The sequence below is a fragment of the Cervus canadensis genome, chromosome 24, assembly GCF_019320065.1.
Source record: "Cervus canadensis isolate Bull #8, Minnesota chromosome 24, ASM1932006v1, whole genome shotgun sequence".
Lineage (NCBI taxonomy): Eukaryota > Metazoa > Chordata > Mammalia > Artiodactyla > Cervidae > Cervus > Cervus canadensis.
In genome coordinates, this window is record NC_057409.1 from 10,668,031 (window position 1) to 10,689,674 (window position 21,644).

The following is a 21,644-nucleotide window of genomic DNA, read 5'->3' on the forward strand; positions in this document are numbered from 1 at the left end:
AGTGGAGTTTCTGCTTTGGAGTCATTCCTGTCTAGATTTGAATTCTTAATATATTACTAAGCTGTCTGACTTTTGCCAACACACCTCTCCAGACTCAGTATCCTCATCTGTCAGATGGGGGCATACTATCTACTTCATGATATGGTGGTGAGAATTACATGAGATAACAGATGAATCCTGGACTATCCTTGGAGCTCAGTAAGTAGTAGTATCTGTGTCCCTTCCAAGCTTTCCTTCAAAGGAGATTGGGTCACAAAATCTCATTCAATTGAGAATATCAGTATCTCTTGCTTTTCACAAATTTACTGACTTTGTAAGTGAAGCCTTGGGAATGATTTAGTCACTTCCTTCAAGGTTCTAAAGAGTCATTCTACAGAGGAGGGCAACTCATATTCATTAATATAAAAGTAGTTCCCAAGGACTCACTGATACTGCAGCTCCAATACTTTGGCCACCAGATGTGAAGAATTGACTCATGAGAAAAGACCCTGATGCTGGGAAAGATTGAAGGCAGGAGGAGAAAGGGGATAACTGAGGACAAGATGGTTGGATGGCATCACCTACTCAATGGACATGAGTTTGAGCAGGCTTTGGGAGTTGGTGATGGACAGGGAAGCTTGGCATGCTGCAGTCCATGGGGTTGTAAAGACTGAGCAACTGAACTGAACTGAGGACTCACTACATGCTAGTGGGAGAGATAGAGACAATAAGACACAGTTCTTGCCTTCAGGGAGTTCTGACACAGTCTGGTGCCATCAAAAGTAGACATTATATGACCCTGACACAAAGTTTTACTTTTCTGAGTTTAGGTTTCCTCACTTTGCAAACTTGGTGAATAACATTCTATTGTTAGTTGGAGAGAAGGGGTAAGACATGCAAATATGATAACAAGACTGCATCAAATTTGAAGACCAATGGTACAAAAAATGTAGAAACAATGTGTTGAGGAGTTAAACAGTGGTAGAGCTTATTTACAGCTCAGTTGAAAAAAGCAATACTTTCTATAGGAAGTGGCATTTTAAAGCTTTCATTCAGACCACAGTTACTAATAAAGGCATTAATTGCTGGGCTAGAGTTCAGTGGCCAGAGATTTGCAGAGAGAAAGGCTTAAAGATCAAACAAGGAACATGAAGGTGGCAGGTGATTAGGCTAGAAAAGATATATTGAGGCAGATCTTGGCAGATATTGAATGCTAGTCTAGGGGTTTGAACTTCATTCTGTGACTGATGAAATACCAGTAAAGTTGATCTAAACATTTGACATTACAGAGTATATTTTAAAAGTAAAAGCTGAACCTGACATATTTGAGGAGGGTAACTTAGAGGGGAATTCAATTCAAAGGAGGATTTAATCAACAAGGGCATGTTATTGTCAGGATATTTTGTTAGGTGGCATAGGGCAGAAGACAAAGATGTCAAGATGTGGACCCTGTCCTCAAGGAGCTTATAATCAAAACTCATGTCCACAGAAAAGTACAACACAAGGTAGACTGTAATAAGTGTTATAACAGAGCCCCAGCCCAAGGGTCTCAGCTTAGCTGAGAATGAGGTTAATTTACCTCTCCCAAGAGTCTGGAGACCAAGTCAGACTTGGGAAGCCACAGAGGGGCCATTGGAGGTCATCCAGTCCACTTGAGCTCCTGCTGGGATTCTCTATCCTTAGTAAACATTAACTTTGAAACAAAAAGTGGAGCCCTGAAGAAAAACTGTCAAGAGGCTGTGGGAAGGAAACAGAAGAAGAAGTCAGCTTTGAGGTGCTGGTAGAAGCGACTTCTCCCAAATGAAGAGTTGAAGGCCAGGAATTGGATGAGATGGGAAGGGAGAGTGTGCCTGGAGAGAGGAAAGATGAAAACAGAAACTAGGGGAACACCCACGTTCCAGGAGGTGGGAGGAGAAAGAAGAGTCAGAGAAGGAGTGGCCAGAGACAGAAGGGAGAAAAAGAAAAAAAAAAAAAAAAACCAGTAGAATACCTTGTCGCAAAGTTTTTAGAAGAGGGGGGATAGAAGGCAAGATGGGAGGACCCAAGGGAGTAGAAGAGGGGAAACTGCAACAACAGGGTTTGAGATTAGACAAGAAGTTGCCAAGGAGACTTCAATGAATGAAGGCTTTCCCAGAGACTCCACAAATAAGCTGGATTCCCTGTGTCTGGTACATTCTAAGGTGGAGCCTTCCCGGAGGCCAGAAGAACAGGGCTGTGTGCTCTGATCTCCCAAAGATCGGGCGGTCAGCTCTGTAATTAGCACTACCTCTCCTAACCCGAACCAGTCGCTCCAGGAACCGAAAAGCTGAAGAACGTACTTGGGAGGGATTTCACACCCATGTATCTCTGTCCCAGCCCGGTGAAGTCCCGTTTCATCATGCAGCTTTAGTGACTCTGCGGGGCTGTCACTCTCATCTGGTATTGCCAACATTCTGACTAAACCCTCTTGCAAAAGTTTGCAGCATTCGTCGGAGGCTGACTACAGCTCCCAGAATTCCCCGGGCACTTCCCGGTGCCGATTGGCTGAGCCCCAGGCTCCTGAGGGCGGTGTTCCCCCGCCTCCCCGGGAAACAGGCATCTGATTGGCTGCGGCGCGGGGGTTTTTGTGTCCCCGCCCTTCCCCAGGGACCGCAGCGGGCAGAGCGGTTCTGCTGGTGTCAGAGCCCGGCAAGCGCTGGCAGTTCCGAGGCGGAGATGCTGAGGAGCACTGGGCTCGCTAGCAGCGCTGGCTACTTCGGAGTCCCGAGGAGCTCCGGACCGTGAAAATCCCTGCGCCGCGGCCAATCCCGAGGCCATTCACCCCTCCAGAAGCCAGACAAGCGGAGAGTCCAGCGCAGCGGCGGCCGTTCCCGGATCCTGGTCTTTCGGAGCGTTCTGGAACCCCGAGAGACACTCCCGGGGGCTCTAGAAGCTCCCCCAGCGGCCCCCAGTCCCGGCTTCCTGCGCGCGTCTGTCTGAAAGCCCCTCGGGTGCACGGGCGGTCGCCGAGCCGCGTCTGGGTCCTGGCGCACACCATGATCGTTGCGGACTCCGAGTGCCGCGCGGAGCTGAAGGGCTACCTGCCCGGGGCCGGAGAGGTAAGCAGCGGCCGAGCGACGCCACTCTTCCCTCGAACCCAGAGCCGCGTCCAAGCTTCGGGTTGTTGCGAGCTGAGTCTGTGAGCCGCCCCCTCGGCTGGAGGAGGGGGAATGGAGCGCGTAACCCGGAGTGGGGTTGCATCAACCGGCAGCCTCGGCCCCCTCAGCCTCCGCCTCCTGCCCCCTCACCGGGGCGGGGGGCGGGGGTAGGATTGTAGAGCCCTCCGCGGCTCCCTCAGACTCCGGGCCAAAGAGAGGGGCGCCTTCTCGAGGTTATCTTGGGTTTGGGCCCTCGTCTAGGGAGTGTTCAAGTCCAGGCAAATCCCGGCGCAGCGGCCGGACCACTCCTCCTCGCCGCCCCCTTCCGCAGATCCCTTCCTCTAGGCTGGGGCTTGAGGAGCCGTTTCTAGGTAGGATGTGTACCCGGCTCCAGTGCCCCCGCTCGGTGATGGGAGTACGTGAGGCTGGCCCACGAAGGTCGACCCCGTCCCTCGCCGCCACCTGCGCCCCCGATTCGGATTGGGGGCGCGGGAGCTCCGGGGCCTTGGTGGACTGACGGGTATGCCGCGGTGAAAGCTCACAGAGGGGAAAAATCCTGGCCGCGGCTCCCGAAGCCAAGCGCCGATTTGGCTGTGCTCTACTAACTGGTCTGACGTCCCAGAAGTTTGTTCTGCAGACACTGTCTTTACAGTGAGGCTGGGAATACGGCTGCACCCTATCTGACACCCCCCTGCCTCATTACCACCACCACGGACCATGGTCATCTTGTTTATTACGCACCTACTGGATGGCAGGCTCCGGTTCTGCCTTTTCTCTGAGTCCTCAGGACTTAAACTAGCAGAATTTGAGCTATACTGTTGCCGCTCATCTAGGGGATGAGGAAATTGAGGCCCGGGAGGGGCTGTGGAGAGGCTTCCTTGGCTCCCCCTGCAGAGCAGCTCATTCTCTGGCTGTGGTGTCTGTAAGATTTCCCAGTGTGGTTGGCTCAGCAGGGAGTTTTGCTTGTTTCTTTGGTTTCCAGGCCTGGAGCCTGGTGCAAGTGTCTTACTGGGATTGGGAGTCAGACCTGTGCTAGACCTGTGATCCTGGGAATAAATGGCTGCACTTTGCTGAGCAGCTTGGTTTCTGGGGGTCCTCAGTTTTCTGTTAGCTTGTCACCCTCCCCTGTCATGGTTTAGGAGCCCAAGTGGAGGAAGGAAAACTGCTCCTGCCTCTTCTCAGCTGTGTGACTTTGACCAAGTCATCTTACTCTCTGAGTCAGTTTCCTTCTTTGTGGAAAAAAAAAAAAAAAAAAGAAAGGAAATAATTTTCTTTATTGAGAGCACCTGGGCACTAGAGCAGACTTGCTCCAGGTTCATGTCCCCCAGCCCTCCTACTTTCTTGCTCTGTGACCTTGGCCAAGGGATCCCTTCTCTGATCAGCAACTTCCTTACGTCGGGGTCTGGCTCTGTCTCCGAGGGATTGTTGGGAGAGGTAACTGAGGAGACATGCAAAGGCCAGTGCTCAGTGCCTGGAGCATAGCAACTAAGTCCTGCGTCAAACACGCTAGGTATTGTTAGAATGTGGCCACAGCATGTATTGCCCCTTCCCCAGAGTGTCTCTTGCAAGGGGGTGTCTGAACCCGCCACTCCTGCCCGAGGCGAATGTTGGCTCATCTCTCTTTGGGACAGCGTCTGGGAAGTGATATGGGGAGAAAAGCGAGCTCCAGGTGGACTGGGCAGACTCTGAGGGCGGGGCCTTTAGATGGAAGCTTGCTAGCTGTCAACAGCAGAAGGGGTTGGGGGAATTGGTAATGTCAGACCCCTTTCTACATATTCTTCTCTCTCAGGAAAAGAGGACTTTGGGAAGATGTCTGTTTTAAGCAGAATCTTTTAGAAGACAGTAGGGTGCTGAACTTACAGAGCCCTGTGCCCAAGCCCTAAGGGAAGCTGGACAAGTACATACACGTACATACAAGGAATGTACAGTCCCCTCAGCTCTCATGCTGGGACACACACCCTTTCACCAAGTCAAGGCCTTCAGACACTTCACTCCAGTACTGGTAGTGTGTTCTCAGAGCCCTCCTGAGCTCTTGAAACATCACTGCTTCAAGGAAAGTCTTTCCTTCCCCACCTCTGCATACCTGCTTCCTGTCCCCCTTCTCCATTGCAAGAGCTGTTATCCCAGTTACAGTGTAGCAGTTGTGTAATCAGGCATTTCTTGTCTGTGTACCTTGCTAGACTGGAAACACTATAGGCCCCATCACCAGCACTGTTCTTAGCACCTAATAAATGCTCGTAACTATTTGCCCTTGTTGGCTTAGCTGAGCCTTGTGAACTGTGCACAGACTTTGAAGTCAGATCTGAGCTTGCCTGTCTGGAACAGGTCTCTGAAAGAGCCTCAGTGAGCTGCCTCTGAAGAAGGGATCAGTTCAGTTCAGTCGCTCAGTCGTGTCTGACTCTTTGCGACCCCATGGACCGTAGCACACCAGGCTTCCCTGTCCGTCACCAACTCCCAGAGCTTGCTCAAATTCATGTCCATGGAGTCAGTGATGCCATCCAATCATCTCATCCTCTGTCATCCCCTTCTCCTTGTGCCTTCAATCTTTCCCAGCATCAGGGTCTTCTCCAATGAGTTGGCTCTTTGCATCAGGTGGCCAAAGAATTGGAGCTTCAGCTTCAGCATCAGTCCTTCCAATGAATATTCAGGACTGATTTCCTTTAGGATTGAAGAAGGGATAAGAAGACCTATTTCCCTCCAGGTGGTTGTGAGAAATCAGCCAGATCATGGTGGGAAGATGAGTTTATGGCATCACTCACACAATGCCTCTCCCAAAGGAGGATTCTGACTCCCTCTCAGGTGTAAACCCAGGCAAGTATCTTGAATTCAGCAGCCCACAGGGAGGGGAGTCTCTACCCATGCCCAGCTGGCAGAGTAACCTTGAAGGAGTCTGTAACTGAGTCCTGGAGATGGCAGGCCTACCAGGAATAAAGGCTGAGGTTGATTGGGGTGGCGGACAGAACCCTTGCAAGCGAGACTGAGCTGAATTCAAATCTTGAGTTGGCCACTTGTCAACTGTGGCTTAACCTTTGGAACCTCAATCTTTCCTTGTGTGCAGAAGAGACCCCTACTTCCACCCCCGAACTGATTGAAGATTAAATGCAACCAGTGTGCTAGTGTCAGAGTTAATATGAAAGGGAATTGTGAGTAGACGCGTAAATCAGAGCCAGGCGCGGAGTGCTGAGGTGATTGATCCTCTCCTTACAACCATCCTGATGCCTTCTCAGTTGAGTGGCCACCCAGCTAACTGACCTCGGTGTTCTCGCTGCCCTGGGTGGTCCTCTCAGCTGAAACTCATTGGTTTTTCCTCTGCCCCGCCCTAGCTATGTTGCCTTGGGTGGGTCACCTGCCCCACTCTTCATCCATATAATCAAGGAAGGGATCTTGCCTTTATCAGGTGTGTGAATGTGTATCCTGAGCCACATGTGGCTATTTAAATTTAGATAAATTAGATTTTATTGAATTTAAAACAGTTTTTTAGCTGCACTCGTCACATTTCAAATGCTCAGCCACTGTGTGTGAAAGTGTTAGTCGCTCAGTTGTGTCCAACTCTTTGCAAACCCATGGACTGTAAACCACCAGGCTCCTCTGTCCACGGGATTATACAGGCAAACATACAGGAGTGGGTAGTTGTTCCTATTCCAGGGGATTTTCCCAACCCAGGGATTGAACTCAGGTCTCCTGCATTATAGGCAGATTCTTTACCATCTGAGCTACCACAGAAGCCACCAAGGAAGTGACTTGGGGCTACCATCTTTATTGGACAGTGCAGATAAACAATATTCATCATTACAGAAAGTTTTATTGGACTTGCTGTGCTAAGTACTGGGGTCACAACAGGGAACTTGATCCAGGGTGTGCTCTCAAGGTAAGAAACAACGCAGGATGACAAGGGCTGTTATTGGGGCAGCAGAGCCCCTGGAAATGTGGACAGGGAGGAGGAGCATCTCACTCCTGGTGAACCCCAGAGGCAAAGCCTTGGGGCCACTGAGACCTTGAGAAGTTTACAGAATGGGAATCATTTCTGCAGTTGAGGATGTCTGATTTGTTTCCTAACCCTGCTACCTCTTTCCTGGCTGAGTGACCTGACCTCTCTGAACCTTATTCCCCATCTGTAAAATGGGAACTCTTCAAGTGCACATGAAATAAAGGTTTAGCCCATGACAATCAGTGTTGTTACCTACCATTATTATTGACTTCCTACCCCAGGAAATAGGGGAGGGCTGGTTTGGAGGTGTCATTTCTTGGCGGTGGCCCCTGCTCTGTCCGCTTCCTCTCAGGTTTTGGGTGTCTGAGTTGGGGAAGCATGCAGGGTATTGGAACTCTGGATTAGAATCTACTCAGTCTTGCCCTCAGGGCTTTAAACCTTCCGCTACCTTTGCCTGGAATGCTGGTTCCCTAGATCTCTATAGGTCCTTTACAGGCCCATCAACTCATTTACATATTTGATATTTAGATACCAACTTAAAGGTTGTCTCCTCAGTGGCTTCCCCTGTCTAGGACTGAAATACTGCACATACTTCTCCACCCCATTATACACTCTCTTACTCTATGGAATCTGTGACTTGAAATCCTATTCATCATTTCTTTGTCTTTCTCCTTTGTAAATTCTAGGAAGACTAAGATTTTGTCTTTTCACTCCAGTACTCTTGCTGCCTACAATGTAGTCATCAAAAATATTTGTCAAGGGACTTCCCTAGTGGTCCAGGGGCTAAGACTCCATGCTCTTGATGCAGAGGGCCCTGGTTTGATTCCCCTGGTTAGGGAACTAGATCCCACATGCCACAACTAAAGATTCCTCATGCTGCAGCTAAGACCCAGTGCACCCAAATAAATAAATATTTTAAAAAATTTTCTTTTGAATGAACAGATTAATTCTGGTTCTATCTGGAAGGCACTTAGCACAGGGCCTTATACTTGAGAAAGCAATCAATGAATGGAGTGAAACAATGGCTCTCCCTGGCAAGTTATGCCAGGCCCCACCCAATTAAATTAAAATTGCTGGGCCTTGGCGTTGGTATTTTTAAAAAAGCTTCTCAAAGGGATTCTACCTGTACAGCTTGGGTTGAGAAGCCCTTGTTTGAAATAACAATGAAGTTAATAATCGCTGACTTGCTAAGTGCTTGCTGTGATAGAGGTACTCATTAAATCCTCATGACTACCCAGTGAAAGTAGGTACTATTGCTGCTGCTGCTGCCGCTAAGTTGCTTCAGTCGTGTCCGACCCTGTGCGACCCCATAGACGGCAGCCCACCAGGCTCCCCCGTCCCTGGGATTCTCCAGGCAAGAACACTGGAGTGGGCTGCCATTTCCTTCTCCCATATGTAAAAGTGAAAGTGAAGTCGCCCAGTCGTGTCCGACTCGTAGGGACCCCATGGACTGCAGCCCACCAGGGTCCTCCATCCATAGGATTTTCTAAGAGTACTGGAGTGGAGTGCCATTGCCTTCTCCGGTAGGTACTATTATTACCCCATAATTCAGAGAGGAAACTGAGGCTCACATTGCTAGCAGATAATAGGGGGTGGAGTTGTCTTGAGCCCAGGCAGTTTGTGTCAAGAGCCCCTATCTTTTAAGTGTACTCTGCTTTATTGTCCAAATCATTACCATCATCTTCACTGAGGCCGATAACGTTGGTTGATCCGGACCTATCATGTAAAGACCCACAGGCCTCAGTTTCTTCCTTTGAGAGCTCCTGGTGCAGACTTTAGAGAAGGGCTTTCTGAAGGGCTTCCTGAAACTGTTCTCTGTCCCTCCCTACCTGGTACCCTGGTGGGCCCTCCCTGTCCCCACCACCGACCCCCCCAGTTCCTTCCTGCCCTTCCCCACCACACCTGGCTGTGGTTTTCTGTCTGTCCTTAGGTCGCCTGAGGGGGAGGCCCAGTTTGTGGAGTCAGCAATCCTTATCTCCCAGACAGAGCTGTTAGGCTTTTTCTCTTTGGTGAGGGAGGAGGAAAGCTGAAACAGGAGTGCTTGGGGCTTGTGCTGGTTTCTAAGCTAGACTTGGACCAGCCTGGTCTGGCAGGTCCCAGAAGCATGGGCTGCAAAGGACCTAAGCCGTCAGCCCCACTGCCTTCTTTGTCCAAGATTAAAGCTCAGAGGGTCTCAGTGACTTTCTAGGAGTCACACAACAAGTTAGTGGCATCAGAATCGGTACTCATACCGGGGACTTTTGTACCCTTGTTCTTTCCTTTGTGATCTTTCAGAGCCCCAGAGCTCTGCCTCCCTCAGGGGGCTTTTTCAGTTCAGCCCCTCAGTCCTCTCCAACTCTTTGCAGCCCCACGCACTGAAGCACATCAGGCTTCCCTGTCCATCACCAACTCCCGGAACCTGCTCAAACTCATGTCCATTGAGTCGGTGACGCCATCCAACCATCTTGTCCTCTGTCGTCCCCTTCTCTTTCCGCCTTCAATCTTTCCCAGCATCAGGGTCTTTTCCAGTAAGTCAGTTCTTTACATTAGGTGGCCAAAGTATTGGAGCTTCAGCTTCAGTCCTTCCCATGTTTGTGTGAGGGGGTGTCTTTTAGCTATGTAAAAAAGAAGGTTCACTTATAATCCTTAGTCTCTGGACACCTGGGGATTAACACTAAGTCTAGATTTGAATGAGGAGGGGTGAGTTAGGAGGACATCATCTCTGTTCAGTGAGGATATGACTCTGGTTTGGATAAACTGTTTCTAAAGCCAGTGCTGAGACAACACCACCCCCCCCAACCCCTGCCACCTAGGTATCAAAATAAATGAGTAAATAAAATATGTGGTTTCCATAGAGGCTCCTACACCCACGTCAAGATACAGCTGCTGCCATCAGCGTTGCCCTCCATGTAGCTCTGCTTTCTTCGTTCACAGACTAGTGTGAATTACCTGGCCCTGCTCTTCACAAAATGTAATCTGGAAATACGGAGACCTAAATCAGACAATTAGAAGGTGATGCTTTCAGAAGCAAAAGCACTGGGAATTGTGGGGTCACAGATGAGGGTCAGAAGAAGGTGCTCAGGAAAATGGAGTTAGTTCTACAAAAGGTGTGACCAGTGAGAGGGCGGTGGATCCGAGCCACTAACTATCTGGAAGGCAATAGGAGGTGGAGGCAGGATTTTAAGCCAGTTGATGAGATTTGCACTTGAGAAAGTTTACTCTGGCTATTGAAAGTTTGCCCTCCTTAGTGACCACCAGGGTGATATACTCACTAGATCTGCTCCTGGTCCCAGAGGTGGGGTTGGGGGTGGATGCTTTATTCATTCATTCTGTTATCTTGGTAGAGGATGGAGAAGAGGCCAGGACTGTGGAGGCAGGTAGGCCATTGGTGAGGCAGTGGGTAGTGGTTCAGACAGGGGGCCGTGGTGTCTACTAGGTGGTGATGGATGAAGAAATGACAATAAAGCTACATCATAGGAATCTAGGAGGCTTGGTAACCAGGTTTCAGGATACAAACAAGGGAAGTTCTCATACAAGTTCTCTATGGGTACCAAAAGGTGGCCTCCTGGGAAAGTGCAACACGGTGGCTATATAATTTCCTTTGCCTCTGCCCCTGCAACCCAGTAGTGGGACTCCTGGGTTCCTTCCCAGTTCCAGAAGAACTCAGCCTGGGGGGTGAGCTCTCTTGCTTATTTACCCTTTCTCCATCCACCAACCTGGTCTGTGTCTCCACCTGACTCCTGGTGCACCAGAAAGGTGATTCTAAAAGCTCACTGTGGGGATTTCCCTGGTGCTTCAGTGGCTAAGACCCCATACTCCCAATGCAGGGGGTCCAGGTTCGATCCCTGGTCAGGGAACTGACCCCACATAGCACAGCGAAGATCAAAAATCTCATGTGCCTCAACTGAGACCCAGTGCAGGCAAATAAATAAATTTTTTTTCAAATAAATAAATATTGAAAAATAAAATTAAAGCTCAGTGTAGCCCCTCGTGTGGCCCTTCCGGTGTCCCCTCCAGGAGTGAGAACTATCTTCTTAGTCCTCCATTTCACCTCTGACTGACCATGATGTGTTTCCTTCTAGGAGCAGAGGGAGAGCAGGGTTCGGCGAGGCCCCCGAGGGCCCAGCGCCTTCATTCCAGTGGAGGAGGTAAGCTTGGAAGGTGTTAGGATTGTCGTTGGTCCCTGGGAGGAAAGGACATGGGGCACTAAGTGGGTGGGAGGGGTTTTCTGGTCTCTTGAAATTGCAGCTTTGAAACTACCCCTTCAGGTTGCTGACTCATTTAATCCGCAAAACAGCTCTGCTCCAAGCAGACATCTCACTCCCATTTTACTGGGAAGAAACAAGCTCCAAGTGATAAAATGCTAATAACACAGCTAGGTAATGAACAAACTTGTGGTTCCCAGAACAAGACTTGTTTTTCCTTAAGAAGACAGAACTATCTGTAGTTATCTTCTCACCCTTGAATGTACATGTATTAAAGTTTTTTTTTTCCAATTTCACATGTAATAGATGTTCATTATTTTAAAATTTCCAGTGTTTCAGAAAACTTTAGTTTCTTGTAATCCCAACCCCACTGAGATAATCACTGTTAAACATTTGCCACTGTTTTCCAGACTTCTTTTCATTTGGAGCCAAGGTCATAGTTTGTAACATGATTTTGTTATTTTTGTTCATTTGGGAAGTTTTTTTTTTTTTTCATTTGGTTGTTATGTTTTGTTATTTCACATAATACATCAGAGACATCTTTCATCTACTGAGTCAGATCATGCATTCACTTATTTAACAGGTGTCTGTTGAATGATTAATCTATCAGGCACTGTTCTAGGTGCTGGGGATATAGATGAGAACAAGACAAACAAAACTCCTTGCCATTCACAAAACTGACATTCCAGTGGGGGGTTTGTGGTGGGGAGAACTTCAAAGCACACACACAAACAAATTAAAAAATAATCGTTTCCTTCTTTTCCTTTGGCCTTCATTGAACAAAGACAAACATTTCCTTGTCCTCCTTGCCGTCCTAAATGTGTAGGCCAGATAGTTAATGAGCTGTTAACAAATGTCTAAACTCTCCGGTTTCTTTCACCCTTTGTAAATGGATGAAAGCACCAACCACCTGCTGTAGCCCAGAATGTTAAACTCAAATATTCTTATCTTTTTTTTTCATTGATAAATAACTACTCTTCCTCTGTAATAAAGGAAAGAAATAGTCTTTGAACTTAATTGGGAATTAAATTCTGATTCTGTCATTTATTAGATCTGTAACCTTAAGCCGATGAAACCTCTCTGGACCTTGATTCTCTCATGTGTCAGTGGTGGAAAATAATACTATTCACCTCACAGGAAATTGGGAAGAACTGATGAGATAATATAGACAGGGAAAGCTCCAAACTCAGACCCGGTGTGGAGAAAGCACTCAAGAAATGTGAACTGTTTAGAATCTGCTTCCAATGACAGCACAGCTTTGCACCATTACTACCAAGGGCCCAGGTTCAACCCCTGGTTGGGGAACTAAGATCCCACAAGCCACGTGGCATGGCCAAAAAAAAAAAAAAAAGCTCTATGAAAGTAGGAGAAGCTGTATTCTAATCTCTGTGCCTGAGTCTTTCTATCTAAACTTGGAGAAAATAAGTTTCTAATTTCATATATATAATGTGTTTGAACAGTACTTGGCACATTGCAAGCATTGTATAAGTATTGACTACCATTGCATAAAGTGTCCAATAAGTATTTGATTAATCACTTAATGAAATATCTTTTCCTCCCCTGATCTCCTTTTTGTTGGACATAGTGGTTGTCTTCAGTTTCTTGCTATTAAAATCACAACGCAGGCAATGAATATGTTGGTTTCTCTGGTGGGGAGGGCACTAGGGAGTCACCCTTCCTCACCTTTGCTTGGCAGGTCCTGCAGGAGGGAGCCGAGAGCCTCGAGCAGCACCTGGGGCTGGAGGCACTGATGTCCTCGGGGCGGGTGGACAACCTGGCCGTGGTGATGGGCCTGCACCCCGACTACTTTACCAGCTTCTGGCGCCTACACTACCTGTTGCTGCACACGGATGGGCCCCTGGCCAATTCCTGGCGCCACTACATCGCCATCATGGTGAGCTGGTCTGAGCCTGACTTTCGTAGGGGTGGGTTCATTGTGGGGTTCAGCCCTCAGATCTCTTTGCTGGGGTCTTGATTCTATAAACAGGAGAAGAGGCGGCTTAGAGCAGAGCCCTAGCTTTATCTGACCATCCATCGAATTTTAGATTTTGAAGAGAGGCATTTTTTTTTTTTTAAGTAGGCAATTTAATTTTTATTTTATGTCAGAGGATCATTGCTTTACAATGTTGGTTTAGTTTTAAGTGTACAGCAAAGTGATTTAGATATACATTTATCCATTCAAAAAGACACTGTCTCACTCAGGACCACCCAGCCAGTGGCAAAGCTGGCGTTAGAACCTAAGTTTCCTGCCTCTCAGGCAACAGTGAGGCTTGTGACGTTTCCCTCCATGGGGTGCCCACCCTGACCAGGGCACAGGAAGGATAGGGTGACCTGGGCTCTGTCCACCGCCTCCAGGCTGCCGCCCGCCACCAGTGTTCCTACTTGGTGGGCTCCCACATGGCCGAGTTCCTGCAGACTGGTGGTGACCCTGAGTGGCTGCTTGGCCTCCACCGCGCCCCTGAGAAACTGCGCAAACTCAGTGAGATCAACAAGCTGCTGGCCCATCGGCCGTGGCTCATCACCAAGGAGCACATCCAGGTGCGGTGGGCAGGGAGGCGGGTCCCTGGGGGAGCGTGGGGCTGGGATGGGGCTTGGCCGGCAGCTCGGGGCAAAGCAACTGAGCAAGTCTGGCCTTGCCTTTTCTCTCCAGGCCTTGCTGAAGACGGGCGAGCACAGCTGGTCCCTGGCTGAGCTCATCCAGGCCCTGGTCCTGCTCACACACTGCCACTCACTGGCCTCCTTCGTGTTCGGCTGTGGCATCCTCCCTGAGGGGGACCCTGAGGGCAGCCCCGCCCCCCAGGCCCCTTCGCCCCCCAGTGAGCAGAGCACGCCCCCCAGCAGGGACTCGCTGAACCACTCTGGGGTAAGTCAGGGGCCTGAGTCTTGATGGGAGAGGAAGCTCGGGGCCCCTGGTCCTTGGGTAGAAGACAGTGCCTCCCTGTCTGCAGCTGCTTCCTTATCACACCCTGGGAGACTTTAGAAAAGTCTTTTACTTTTTTAAGGTGTATTTATTTATTTTTGGCCGCACCGGGTCTTCCTTGCTGTACCCGGGCTTTCATTAGTTGCAGCCAGCGGGGCTACTCTTTGTCACGGTTCGCAGGCTCTAGGGTGCTGGCTCAGGAGTTGTAGTGCACAGGCTTACTTGCCCTGTAGCATGTAGAATCGAACCCATGCACCCTGCATTGGCAGGCGGATCCTTAACCACTGGACCACCTGGGAAGCCCTAAGTCATTTGGTTCTGAAACTCAGTTTCCTCATATGGAAGATGAGGATAAAGACTCCCTCATCATAAAGGGTTGCGAGCCTGAGGTGAAATAACCACGTGACTGGCCTCAGCATGGAACCCCGTGGGCTTAAAGTAGCTGACTTTTACCACTTTAACAATACAAAGTTTGCCTCTTATTCTGTAAAGTGGCCTTGGTTGTGTGTATTTTAAAAATACAGATACTTTAAAAAGCCCTTTCCTGTGAGGGGAGTTGACCCTCAGAGAAGACCTGTCTGTTCTCTAGCTGCTCAAACATCACTTCCGGAAGCACAGGCCACGTGAGCTGTCCAGCTCAGAGGAGGCCCTGGGCCTTCATGATGGCCCAGGAAGGCCCGGCATGTGAGAAAGACGTGTGGGGTTTCTGGGGTGAAGGGAGAAGGGGTGGATGGTCAGCACCGGGTCATTCCTACAGGGCTTTGAGGCTGCCCGCGACGTGGAAGCTCTGATGGAGCGCATGAGGCAGCTGCAGGAGAGCCTGCTGCGGGACGAGGGCGCCTCGCAGGAGGAGATGGAGAGCCGCTTCGAGCTGGAGAAGTCAGAGAGCCTGCTGGTGACCCCCTCAGGTACAGGGTCCTGGGCATCCAAGTTCAGGGGCCACCCCCTCCTTGCACCCTCTCTGCTGGGAAGCTGGCATCTTCATGTTACTGCACCTCGGTAGCCACATCCCAGCCACCACTTCCAAGAAGTTCTGAGCATGGGCTCTGGGGTCAGGCCTGCTAGCCTTTCTTCTTTCTTTTTGGCCAGGCCATGTAGCATGCAGGATCTTAGGGGTCTTAGTTCCCTGACCAGGCATGGAGCCCAGGAAAGGCAGATTCTCAACCTCTGGGCCACCAGGGAAGTCCCCTGGTAGCTTTTCTGGCAGTGTGACCGCTGATAAGTCGCTTGCTGTCTCAGGTCCCAGCCTCCTCCCCCGTGAGGGATTCGTGTGTAGGGGAAATGAGACAACAGAAGCAAAGCGCTGAGCACAGAGCCTGGCCCAGGGTAAGTGGCTCCATAAGTAGCCACTGTTGTTAGGATTGCTATTGTTATTACTGGGGGCCTTAGCCCCTGGACCGCGGACCTGAGTTACCCCCTCCCCCAGGCCCTCCTGCCGAAGTCCTGGTTCCACTCACTGTGGCGAGGGGCTTTCTTGGGCCCTCTATTCCACGTTCCCCAGCACCCTCTCCCCATTGATGATTAATGGGGAGTGGAGGCCTCTGTGCTCCATGCCTTGGCCTCACTGTGACCTCTTTCTGACATCCTCAGCGGACATCCTGGAGCCCTCTGCAAACCCAGATATGCTGTGCTTCGTGGAAGACCCCACTTTCGGATATGAGGACTTTACCCGGCGGGGGACTCAGGCACCTCCCACCTTCCGTGCCCAGGTAGGCTCTCCCTACTGGTCTTAGCATTGCTTTTTTAAAATTAATTAGTTAGTATTTTTTTGGACTGCTCTGGGTCTTCACTGCTGTGTACATGCTTTCTTTAGTTGTGGTGAGCAGGTGCTTCTCTGTTGCGGTGTAAGGGCTTCTCACTGCCGAGCACAGGCTCAGTAATTGTGGTTCAGGGGCTTGGTTGACCCACAGCATGTGGGATCTTCCCAGACTAGGGATGGAACCCATGTCTTCTGCCTTGGAAGGTGGATTCTAAGCCACTGAAACTCCAGGGAAGCCCCAGCATTGCTTTACAAACAAGCAGAAATGGGTAGTTTGTGTGATCAGAGTTTGGGCACCTTCTCTCCCTCAAGATTCCATGAAAGAAGTGGGAGACCCTGAAGGTGAAAAGACCCAGCTGGGTCCTAAGCTCAGGGGATCCTGACCACAGGAAGGAAGTCATCACCAAGCTGCATCCTCCTCAGCTTCTCAGGTCCAGACCAAGCAGCGGGTTAGATTTGCGGGGGTGGAGAGAGGCATTATGGAGATCCCAGCTGTGCTGCAGAAGATGGCGTCCCTCTGGCCAGCCTCAGGCCCCAAGGATTCTGCTCACTGACCCACTCCTTTCCATGTTTCTCAGGATTATACCTGGGAAGACCATGGCTACTCACTGATCCAGCGGCTCTACCCTGAGGGTGGACAGCTGCTGGATGAGAAGTTCCAGGCAGCCTATAGCCTCACCTACAACACCATCGCCATGCACAGTGGAGTAGACACTTCCATGCTCCGCAGGGCCATCTGGAATTACATCCACTGCGTCTTTGGCATCAGGTGAGTGCAAGTCCCCTCATCCAGTCATGGTGTACCACAAGCCCTCCATCTGAGCTCACAATTGTTTCCTTTTTCTTTGTTTTTCTTTCTCTTTCTTCCTGCCTATACTGTTCTTCAAAGCAAATGTATTTCTTGGCTGATTATAAAAGATAATAGCCATGCTTAGTTTTTGAAAGTCTTTAGTTCCACCCCCAGAAATAACTAGGGAGATTATACACACACACACACACAAGTATACTTACATACATACACATATATATACATACAAAGAGAGTAGTGTTTGTATTTCCATTCCAAGTAGCAGTTCTTCTCTCATAATAAAGAAAAACAACAGAAATGCCCAATGGTGAAATTCAGTTTTTAGTAACTGTAAGGAAAAAGAGATAACAAAAAGAAGAGAATAAAAATCATTCATGATCCCACCTGTTCTTACTATTGTCAGGTATTGGCTTGGTCAAAAAGTTCATTTGGGTTTTTCCGTTAACATCTTATGGAAAAACCTGAATGCATTTTTTGACTAACCCAATATTTCCTTCCTGTCTTTTCTTTCCATGCACAAATACTCAATCATACATAATTTTACAAAAATAAGACTTTCTTGTCTACTCATTTATTTTACTCAGTTTAATCAAGTGAGAGCATATTTTAATGAACATGATTTTTTCCCTTGCTTTTCTAGTTTAACAGTTTATTCTAAGTATCAAAAAACAACAGAAACAAAAAACAGAAATCCCCAAAGTTTTGAAAAGGTGCACATTCCTTGGAGAAAATGTGCATTTCTGTGTGTTACTAGCTGTAGATCACATTTAACTGCGTGGGTTGAGCTGTGCTTAATTGACCAGTCTCCCACTGGCCAACCTCATTGACAAGTTTCTAATCCAGGGGAGGCCAAGGATGGATGGGCATCTTAGGATGTATATGTGGCCACTGTGACCTCCCTTGCTGCCAGGCTTCCAGGTCAAGGATGCTCCACTATGCAACATGGCCCTCGCTCCTAAACCTTTGTTTACCCAATCTGCCCTCTAGTCTAAAACCAGTCTTCCTCATCCACGCTGATCTGTGATGACTCACCGGCTCACTGGACTGGGGAGGGACATAATAGCTTCTAGACTTGTCACCAACTTGCTCTTTGACTTTGAACAAGCTGATTGCCTTCCATAGGCCTCAGTTTGCCCATCAGTAAAATGACTACCAATTTCTTTTTCCCTTTCCCTCTTCCTTCTCCAGGGTAAATATTCACACTGATCTCCTGCCCCATCTGCCATGCATGGCCTTAGCTATAAAGTAGAGGCAGGCAGAGCTGGGTTTGAATTCCATTCCCAGCTGTGTGACCTGGGACTTCACGTCTCTGAACCTCCATGTCATCTATAAAATGAGACTGATGAGTACAGTACGTTGTATACAATAGTTTTGTATCCAGTCCTGTACTGAACTTTTGAGGATATGTTCACATGGTCAGTGCAGCGTGCTCAGCCTCTGTGTATTCCCTTGCAAGTCCAGTGCCCTGTGATATATGATATTAGCTGCTTTTCTAAGAGGAACCAAGCTTCTAGCTGCTTCCTACCTTCTGCCTTTTCTTGCCGCTCTCTGTTCCCCCTTCTGCAGGGTGGGGCTGGGGGAGAGGAGCTCTGTGGGAGCAGAGGTGTGAGTGATTCTTTCTGGGTCTTTCCATTCAGATATGATGACTATGACTACGGGGAGGTGAACCAGCTCCTGGAGCGGAACCTCAAGGTCTATATCAAGACGGTGGCCTGCTATCCGGAGAAGACCACCCGAAGAATGTACAACCACTTCTGGAGGCACTTCCGCCACTCAGAGAAGGTGCGGCTCGCGGGGGAGGAACAGGATGGAAGCCTGTGGAGGAGGCGAGGGCTCGGGACCCAGTGAGTCCTGACCCAGGGATCCAACCTGCCTCTCTTCATGTCTCCTGCATCGGCAGGCAGGCTCTTTACCATGAGCGCCCGCTGGGAAGCCCGTTTACTCACCTGTAAAATGGGTGTCCTCAGTGGCCGCCGGAAGGACCTGGGTTCAAATCATAACACTATCACTTGGGAGCTGTGTGACCTTGGGCAGGTCATTTTGCCTCTCTGAGCTTGTTTTCTTGACAATAAAAATTAAAAACTGCCTGCATTTCAAGGTTGTTGGGAGGATGAAGTGAGAAAATGAAGGTAAACCTCTGATCCCAAATAAATGCTCAGAGGTAGCTGTATTTTTTAGCTTTGGGGGATAACGAGATTAGTCATGACTGGGATCAATGTGCTTGAAATTCTCCCACAGTCCTTGCACCGTTACTCAGAGCCTTAGGAAAGGGAAGGATGAAATGGGTGGTCAGGGATGACGGCACTCTGGGAGGGAAGGGGATGGTGAGAAGTGACATCAGTTGCCAGCAAGCCCTCGTCTGTGCCCCCAGGTCCACGTGAACTTGCTACTGCTGGAGGCCCGCATGCAAGCCGCCCTGCTCTATGCCCTTCGTGCCATCACCCGCTACATGACCTGACTCAATGCAAGGCCTGCGCCTGGAACAGCTGACCCTGGGGGGCCTCCTCGCTGCAAGGACTTCTCTGGAGACAGACCCTAATCTCTTCCTGTCCCATACCCACCTACCCTACTCTGGGGGTGGGCCTGGGGTGTGACGTGCAGCCCCCCCAGCCACACCCTCCTTCTCACTGGAATGGACAGGACCATCGCACTGACTCTGGTATCTCAGCTCTGACCCTGGGGCGTGGGGGACTGGCAGAGGACTAGCGGATTCCCAGGTGCCAGCCCCTCCTAACCGCCCTTACCCTCAGAGGCCAAGGGCACAGGAAGGAAAATGGACTGAGCGTGGACTTGTGTGCCAGCAGGCGGGGGCCCAGGCAGCACAAGTACTTTGGCCTTCCTGGCCTGGGAAGTCCCTGGCTGGCCCCCAGGGAGAGGGGCAAACACCAGGGACTGACACTCCAAGCGGCTTCACCTGTCTCCTCCAGCTTCCTCCTCCACAAGATTTCATTACCTCCCACCAGCCATTCACCCATCAATGTGAAAGTCAGGGTCACAGCCGGTCTGTGCATCTGGCTCCCCAGAAGCCGGTTCTGTCCAGCAGCCCACAGGCTCCTTGCTCCCTGGTCACGCCAGTCCTAGTTCAATTCCCTTGACCCTGCTTTGCCCTCTTACCCTTTTCTCCACCACCTGTAGGAAGGAGGCCCCAGGAGAGAGACCAAGCCCGTCCAGACGAGGAGAGAGTATTATATGATAAATTCTCTGTGTTTTGATTTTTCATGGGCGAGGTTCTTCACTGCCCACCCCCAGAGCCTCAGGCAGTGTCTGGGAGGAGAGCAGGAGTGTCTCCCCAGAGCTGAGCTACCTGGCGGAGGCTGGCACTCCACGGTCTCTCATCTCCCCTGGCTTTGCCACAGACATTTGCCAAAAAGGTGAGCCTTTCCACATGGTTTCAGTGGCTCAGGGAGACAGGCACGAGACCCCAAGATTCCTGCGTGGGCCCTGGCATGGCCAAGTGAGCCCAGTTTCCACAGTTACGGACTGAGGGGCAGGACTACATCTTGTGATGTCTGGGCCTTTGCTCAGATTCTGAGGCCAGCCTGCCAGCAGCCAGCTGCACGCATTGCAGTATCCCGAGGGCCTCTGGGGATTTTACACACACACGCACACACACGCACACACACACACACACACACACACGCCTGCAGTCAGTCTCTCTGGGCTACACAACACACACACACACACACGCCTGCACACGCCTGCAGTCAGTCTCTCGCACACACACACACACACACACACACACACACACGCCTGCAGTCAGTCTCTCTGGGCTACACACACACACACACACACACACACACGCCTGCAGTCAGTCTCTCTGGGCTACACACACACACACACACACACACACACACACGCCTGCAGTCAGTCTCTCTGGGCTACACACACACACACACACACACACACACCGCCTGCAGTCAGTCTCTCTGGGCTACACACACACACACACACACACACACGCCTGCAGTCAGTCTCTCTGGGCTACACACACACACACACACACACACACACGCCTGCAGTCAGTCTCTCTGGGCTACCTGCCAAGGACCTTCCTACCCTCATCCCAGTTTCTGTCCCTTCTCAGTTGGTTTTAGGTGGATCCCTTGGAGGCAGAAGCAGCCAAGGACTGATCCCAGGCACTTTCTATAGCAAACAAACTGTGAATTCTGACTTCCCTTGCCCTTCTTCCGGCCGTAGGTGCCTCCCCTCTGACCAGCTGGGAGGGGACTGGAGAAAAGCAAGGGCCAAGATGCTGCTGCTTCTGACCCTCCTCTCTGGGGCAGGGCAGGAGAGGAGCCTGGTTCATTGTGCCACATTTCATACCCGTGCAGGCATGGGCGAGCAATTGGCACCCCTTTCCGGCCTCAAAGCCCTCCCTGCAGTGAAGCTGGGCAGGAGCGAAGAGGCCCCAGCATTGGGGTTTGGATTCTAGAGGGGACGTGATGACCGTCAGTGTCCCCAGGTGGCTGGGGAGGGGTATCCAGTGTTCAAGTGCAGAAATCTTTGCCTTTGCTACCAGTTCTGTATGATGAGAAATAAAAGTTCACCAAGGTTTTGTTTTGTACTTCTTGGTACTGGGCTGTTTTTCCATTTCCTGGGGGTCATGGTTCACCTCTTAGCATAAGCAGGGAGCTGCGATTGCATCAGGGACCTGACCTCGCAGCCCTTACCCCGCTGAGCATTTGTGCCAGTGACCGCAGGATTGGGAGTGGTTGGCACTCAAAGTCTACTTTTGTCCCTTGGGTGTCCAGCCCTGCCACCCCCCTGTGGCTGGCCTGGCACTGTGGAATAATAATGGCTGTGTTGTTTTTCTCACTCAGCCTGGCCCCGGACTGGGTACTTGGAGGTCATTTCTCTGAATCTGCAGCAAAATCTTGCAAGAGAATTGAGACTCAGGGGTCGAGTGGCTTTGCTGAGACCATGTCAGGTCAATGATGGAGTCAGGATTTC

The 21,644-nt window shown here is 50.1% G+C and overlaps 1 protein-coding gene and 1 long non-coding RNA gene across 2 annotated transcripts; one reads left to right on the forward strand and one right to left on the reverse strand.

The window, feature by feature from the left end:
* Nucleotides 1–1,592: 1,592 nt before the first annotated feature.
* Nucleotides 1,593–20,351, forward strand: SESN2 (sestrin 2). Its single transcript, XM_043445748.1, has 10 exons — nucleotides 1,593–3,056; nucleotides 11,085–11,150; nucleotides 12,904–13,101; nucleotides 13,563–13,745; nucleotides 13,858–14,070; nucleotides 14,885–15,035; nucleotides 15,718–15,836; nucleotides 16,465–16,655; nucleotides 18,332–18,476; nucleotides 19,066–20,351. Exons 1-10 carry the CDS (start codon nucleotides 2,994–2,996, stop codon nucleotides 19,150–19,152), a joined length of 1,416 nt encoding a protein of 471 aa, XP_043301683.1. The 5' UTR covers nucleotides 1,593–2,993; the 3' UTR covers nucleotides 19,153–20,351.
* On the reverse strand, nucleotides 19,863–20,883 carry LOC122426659. The gene is made up of 3 exons (XR_006265205.1): nucleotides 20,630–20,883; nucleotides 20,521–20,552; nucleotides 19,863–20,335 (listed from the first exon to the last, which is right to left on the reverse strand). It is a non-coding gene; the product is annotated as an uncharacterized LOC122426659 (long non-coding RNA).
* Nucleotides 20,884–21,644: the final 761 nt, after the last annotated feature.